The sequence below is a fragment of the Olea europaea genome, unplaced genomic scaffold (assembly GCF_002742605.1).
Source record: "Olea europaea var. sylvestris unplaced genomic scaffold, O_europaea_v1 scaffold4939, whole genome shotgun sequence".
Classification (NCBI taxonomy): Eukaryota; Viridiplantae; Streptophyta; class Magnoliopsida; order Lamiales; family Oleaceae; genus Olea; species Olea europaea.
The window spans coordinates 9909-17325 of record NW_019263254.1 but is presented as its reverse complement, the minus strand read 5'-3'; the positions used below and the strand labels follow the sequence as shown (position 1 = coordinate 17325).

Sequence of the window (7417 nt, the reverse complement as noted above, 5' to 3'; positions counted from 1 at the left end):
TTATTTATCCGATCATAATCCAATTCAACATGTTTGGGTTGATTTAAAACAAATCAAGTCGACCCAATCCAACCCAAATCGATCAAGCTTGGCTTGGGTTGGTCAACTTAGGCCCAATTCAATTTGGATCCAATTTATTTATTTATTATTTTATCTTTTTTGAATTTGAACAATTTTTAAAATTTTAAACTACTTAAAAATCTCAATTATTTTTAATTTATATAAGGAACTCTTTTTGAAAATTAATTTATAAATAAGTTTGAAATTATAATGCATTTTCTCTTTATAATTGTTTGGAATTTATTCATTTCATTTTCATGTCCTTAATTTTATTGTATCGTTATATTATTTTTCATTTGTACATTGTATTCATACCAATCAGCTTATGTAAAAAATGGGACGTTTATACATTCTAATATCTAAATCATTCTTTTGTATCTACTATTGTGTCTATGTATATTATTTTCATTTGAAGTACTAATTTTTTAATTCATCGGGTTGGATTAGATTGAATTAGATTTTAATTCATAACCCAAGATGCAATCCAATCCGGCCTCAAATTTGATTTTTCAATCCAACCGAACCCAAATTAAACTTAAAAACCAACCCAAACCGGTCGGTTTCGGTTGGGTTAATCGGTTTGTACTGTTTGAATTGATTTTTGCCCAGGCTTTTCTGATGCAAACGCGCCAATCAACTTCAAACCTACCCAATTGCCACTCCATGAGCAAGGATGCGTTTACTGCGCATGTTAGGCTTTGTCCTTCGCACGCCATCCCGCCATATTTGTACTTCCTCAACTGTTTCTTTAAATCAAAAGATTAATGGCTACATACGTAACGGAAATTTAAATGAGGCGCGTAAATTGTTCAACCAAAATCCCAACTCAAGAAACGTTATCTCGTGGAACTCAATGATCAACGGGTACATCAAAATCTGCCAAATCCAACAAGCCCAGAAGCTATTCGACGAAATGCCCCAAAGAGACGTTGTCTCCTGGAACACTATGCTTTCAGGATTTCGAGATAGTCAAAAACCGCAAAAGGCACACCAGCATTTCCTAGAAATGATGAGAAAAGGGCCGAGACCTAAAGAGCTCACCTTTGCTGTACTTATTAGTGCTTTCTTGAATACGAAGTTTGATGTCTTAATCCAACAACTTCACTGTCTTGTTATATGCTCAGGGCTTAATCTGAATGTGTTTCTTGGGTCTGCTTTAATGAGGGGTTATATTGCTTTGGGTGATTGTGAGGGTTTCTGTAGAGTATTTGATGAGATTTTAGAGAAAGATGTGGCTCCCTGGAATGTGTTACTTTTGGGTTATATGGAATTTGGGTTGATAAATGAAGCTCAGAGGGCTTTTGACGCGATGCCTGAGAAAAACGCATATTCTTGGAGCACTTTGATTAATGGATATGCTAAAAATAAAAAAGTTAATGAAGCTCGAGAAGCTTTTAATAAGCTGAGCAAAAAGGACGTCGTTTCATGGACTGCGATGATAAAAGGGTATGTGCAGGGTGAAAAGTTTGTAGAGGCTTTGGAGCTGTTTCTCTTGATGATGAACTCAGGGACTCGACCTAACCATTATACCTTTTCAAGTGTATTAGATGCTTGCGCTGGTTGCTCTTCTCTTGTCATGGGTAATGAAGTTCATACATGTATCTTAAAGTTTGGATGTCCGCTTGATGTGATTCTAGCAACCTCCCTTGTCGACATGTATGCAAAATGTGGGGACATAGACGCATCATGTCAGATATTCGAGTCAATGTTGACAAAGAATTTGGTGTCATGGAATTCAATTATAGGAGGTTATGCAAAACATGGCCTCGCCACAAGAGCATCAGAGGAGTTTGAGAGAATGGTTAAGAGTGGTGTCAGGCCAGATGAAATTTCATTCATCAATCTTTTGTCAGCCTTCGTGCATGGAGGAATGGTTCAAGAAGGTGAAAAGATATTTAACTCCATGAGCACAAAGTACGGAATACAAGCAGAGATGGAGCATTATGCTAGTATGGTGGATTTATATGGAAGAGCAGGGCTGCTAGAGAAAGCTGGAAAATTGATCGAGAGTATGCCTTTTGAACCCGATGTGGTTGTCTGGGGTGCATTGCTTGGAGCCTGTGGTTTACATTCCTCTCTGGATCTTGCTGAGGCTGCAGCAAATGGAATATCCAAACTGCAACAAGATCATCCTGCTGTGTGTTCAATGTTGTCCAAGATATATGGTGAAAATGCAGTTTGGGGTAGAGTGAATGAGCTAAAGAAGTTAATGAGGAAAGGGCATGTGAGAAAGCAGAATGCTGGAAGTTGGATTGAATCTCGGCATGTTTTCATCTGATAGGCGTGGTTATGTGCTTCTAAATGCAGCAGCACAACCTCTGTATTTATACATGAAATAGAAAGTTAAAGACCAGATGGATTATTGATTCATGGATTATTGATTCACTTTTCTAAAACAAATTATCAGTTTGAGACAGAAAAACATGACAGAAGGCATTAAGATGTTATGAAAACAAATTATATACCCGTGCCAAAGTATATAAAATGAAATAAATTAATTCTTGAAATGCATTCAATGAAAAAACACATGCTCCCAGAGAATAGTTTGTTCATCCAATTTAAGAATGCCTTCTACTGCAAAAAGAAAAAAATTATGTAACTACAATATCAGCCAATGAGGTCAACATAAGAATCGCAATCAGGTCTTTCCATCAAGATGTTATGGTCTTGGCAAAATTGTTCCAGACTGAAATTCCACCATCTTTCTATCAATTATTTTGGATAAGCACAAGAAGCACGGCATATTGACATTCTAACTATCCACAAAAGCACAGTGGCGAAGTGTGTAATACTTTTCCAGACGTCAAAGAACTAAAAGGAGCCTAAACAAGCTCGTGACATCTGCATGTACAACATTGTAAAACGAGCACGTATTTTCCCTTTTTCTACTGCCCCTAACGGCAACAAAATTTGCACGGTAACCTATCATCATCCTTCAGTCAGGTGTCAGCCCTTGGTATCAGAATAGGTTGAAAGCATGCGTATCCTTGCCCTTGTGCTACAGCTTTGGTTGGAATTCGCTGAGTACGTGTGTTCTTTCAACTTCGGTGCAAGGAAACTTTGATTTGACCCGACTGGTATCAGTCCCATTTCTTGAGGACAGATCCCGGCAAGTCCATGTAGACCTGACTCGAATTAAACTGTAATTTAGAGAAACAACGGAAAATTATGTAATTGAGACTTGGATGGTTGTGAACCAAAATGGCGAACAACATGAAGAAATTTCTTAGTTTGCAGGCATTGAATTCTTTATATTGCACGTAGGTAATACACTAACACGATTATAGAGATGGAAAAGTCCCTGCATTACTAGTAGGCCTAGTTCAAGTAACACCACAAATTCAGGCAGCAACACTGCAGCCATGTCAACAGATGAGCTGAAGACCATGAATAGGCCAAAAATGGCTTAGCTGGAAGTCGACTCTCGCCTCATGGTCATGACTGGTGTTGGACTACTGATTTCTAAACAAAATCAATGGACGCCAGAGCTGCTCTTTATGTTCCTTATACACCATATTGTTGCTTTTGTGCATCTGTCATTGCATCATACAATAGTGCACTCGTGGCAACTCAATGCCATCACTGGTAAAAGAATTCGAAGCATAGACTGCAGATCAGACCCCTAGGTACTAGCACAGATGAAAAAACAATCACACTAGACTGAAACTATTCAGATTGGCTTCGGTCACCCGTACCCATAAGCCAACAAGACCATCCCACGTGGTTCACCATGAATCCACTGGCACAAGCTCATATGCTCACACAAACAGAGATTTTTATTACTCAGTTGCCAAGAGTAAGTAATTTAAAGAACAAAAGAACCCCACTTGCAGAAGGGAAACAACTAATTTAGAAGTATCAATACAAACTGAAATCAATGCTCTTAACACTCAGGTACAATATATGTTGACTACCCCACAAACTCAAGACGTTTGAAACTCAATTGATCGATCTAGATGCTCTATAACCATCTGCGAGGATCTTCAGGAAGTACTGTCAAGTGCGTTTCTTCACTTTCTATTCTTGCTCTCCTCCCTCACATTCTCCCGTTTTTTATACAGCTTCTCAAGTTGCCGCTTTGCTTCACAGTTGGGGAAGTTCATCAAATCATAGTAATGTGGGGCTATGTCTACCAACCTGCACATTCATGTCAGAGGGTAAGCATAACTTTTAGAAAATCAGCTTAAGAATTATTTAAGCTGTAAATATATCCACAAAATATGCAATTATAAACATCAAACTTCAAAAGTCTCTTTTTTACTAAAGAATCAGTTTATTATTCTCAGCTGAACCTAGAAACCTTTATCTTTGCCACGAGGAACTCACAAATGCTAATAGCAAATAACAAGACAGAATCCGAGTATTTTCTTTTTGTTCCAAAGCGTAACACATACCACCATGTCCACCAACTCCTCCCATGGAGATTCACACCTATAACCACCACCCACAAATACCTCAACCACAAGGCCACCAGGCCAACTTTCTCCGTAAGACGACTTCCTTAGGAAAACAAAAAGTATCATCACAAGCTCCACCGAGCCGCATTTCTATGAAATATTGTACAATTGAACTGAATAAAACAAAAACAATGACATGTACCAAAAAAAAAAGGGTAAATTTTGCTTTTGAATTGGAAACTTGCTCAAATAAGATCCTGTCCATCTATTTATAGAAACACGTCATGCAAAGCTTCTTGTAGTGGAAAGAAGTTTTTTTCCCGTTAGAAGACAAACCTAGGCATCTGAACCTAGAATTACAAGTACATTGGAAACAAGCAATAAGAAATTCCCATCTATTAAAACCTCAAAACTCCCCTCATTCCCAAATAAAAGAAACCCCGTATCTTAAAAATGATCCTAAAATCAACTGAGATATTTAGTACGGTGTGACACAAAGCGTAAGCAGCTGGAAATGAATTTACACACCTGAAAGCAACCAAAAAATTAAAATAATAATAATAATAATAATAATAATAATAATAATAATAATATTAATTAGTTGATATAATTTATCTAAGACCTGTCCAAAAAGAATAAATAATTATGATAAGAAGAGTACATTAATAGAATGTACTAATGAAGATTTAATACAATTAGATGAATATATTTCAGATAAAGAATCTATTTATAGTATTATATCAATAGAAGACAAAAATTTAGAAGAAAACAAAGAATCGGATTATATCTTTTAATAAAAAACTTAATCCTATAATAAAATCTGTATCTTTAATATTCAAAGATCTAACCCATACGGATTCTTTAGATAAAGTATATTCTATACTTCTACCACAATTTGTCTCAAAACTAATTTTACTATTTGATTGTAATAATTCTGTGTAAGTATAAAGTTCTCCATCCATTTGCTGTGCTTCTATTGGTCCATCAGAACATTTTTCACCAGAACACTTTTCAAATAATTCAGATTTTTCACAAACTCAATAAATTCAGCCTAGAAATCCAGTTATACTTTTATTATATGCATAGGATGAAATGATAAACATAACAAATATTTACTTTAACAAATACATAAAAAACATAAGCATAAAAGAATAAAACATAAATCAGGGATTTATAAATTCATCTTTGAAAAGATATACAATTAAGGATTTCCCTTTCGAGAATTAATCTAAAGATTCTTTTATATTTCTAATCTCTTGATCTCTAACTGTAATGTTTTCTTTTATAATTTCTAAATAATTATTTTGCTTTTTATTTTCTAATTCTAAATTTTTTGGTAAATTTATGAGTAAGTCTACTAAACAATTCTGACTTGGATCTTCTGAAAATAAACTATGTAATTTATGCTTATTGTATAAATTACACTTAATTATATTATTATCTATTGTTTGTACTTTTTTACTGATATTTCTTAGGTCTAAGTCTAAGTCTAAGTATTCAAACTTTCTATTTGTATCCAGAGTTCTATTATAAAAGAGATTTCTGTTAAAATATAAATATTTTTATATTCTTCTACTTTACAAAAAAGTCTAAAAATTCTATCAATAAAAGAGAAAAAGTCTAAAGTTAAATAGTAAACTTTTATCGCCACTTTGAGAGAATCTTTCATTTTTTCTTCTTTTCTGCTGGCACATTTGTCTTGTTCTGCATTATTAAAAATATTTATCATGTATCAAGATTATGGCGTGCCACTGATGAAAATGACATTCCACTCAGCTATACAATATTTTTTGGATTGAGAATTTTTCTAGAGAAGAGGTTTCAAAAGTTTTTTAGATAGCAGAGAGTACACAGGTTGTAAATTTCTGCTTAAACCAAATGAAACTCATTCCTTAAATAGAAAAATTTTTGGGAGCAAAAAATCTAAATTATCCTTGAGAAAGGTACACATTTGATCGAAAAACTTCTGGCTATTCTAAAGTATAACAAGTGGCAAAGAAAATTTCAAAGTTCCTACGTCTTTTGCTAAAAATTCAAAAGGTCTACAGTTGGGAAAGAATGGCGTGCCACTGATGAAAATGACATTCCACTCAGCTATACAATATTTTTTGAATTGAGAATTTTTCTAGAGGAGAGGTTTCAAAAGTTTTTTAGATAGCAGAGAGTACACAGGTTGTAAATTTCTACTTAAATCAAATGAAACTCATTCCTTAAATAGAAAAATTTTTGGGAGCAAAAAATCTAAATTATCCTTGAGAAAGGTACACATTTGATCGAAAAACTTCTGGCTATTCTAAAGTATAACAAGTGGCAAAGAAAATTTCAAAGTTCCTACGTCTTTTGCTAAAAATTCAAAAGGTCTACAGTTGGGAATCTTTCTTTTACAAGATTTCCACCAACTTTACAAAAAAGTCTAAGAATTCTATCAATAAAAGAGAAAAAGTCTAAAATTAAATTGTAAACTTTTATCACCACTTTGAGAGAATCTTTCATCTTTTCATAATAACAGAACAAGAAATAGAAAATTTAATATCTAGATTAGAAAAGATTGAAATAATAGGAGAAAATGTTCTAAAATATTAGGAAAAAGATAAAATCTTATGTGAATTAAAAATTAAAAATCCAGAATACATAATTAAAACTAAAAATATAGAAGCTACAAATTTAGATTTAGAAGACTTTAAAATACATATAAAAGAACTCTTGGAATTAGGAGTAATTAGAAAATCAGAAAGTCCTCATAGATCAGCAGCTTTTATAGTTAGAAAATATTCAGAAATTGTTAGGAGAAAAAACAGAATGGTTATTAATTATAAAAGACTTAATGATAATACTATAGATGATACTTATAACATACCAGATAAGACAGTTTTAATCAATAAAATACAAGACTGTAAAATTTTTAGTAAATTTGATTTAAAGTCAGGATTTTGGCAAGTAAAAATGCATCCAGAAAGTAT

The 7417-nt window shown here is 33.7% G+C and overlaps 1 protein-coding gene across 1 annotated transcript; it reads left to right on the top strand.

The window, feature by feature from the left end:
* The first annotated feature begins 733 nt into the window (after window positions 1–733).
* Window positions 734–2338, top strand: LOC111388450 (pentatricopeptide repeat-containing protein At4g02750-like). Its single transcript, XM_023013154.1, has one exon. The coding sequence runs from the start codon at window positions 734–736 to the stop codon at window positions 2336–2338; it is 1605 nt and encodes a 534-aa protein (XP_022868922.1).
* Window positions 2339–7417: the final 5079 nt, after the last annotated feature.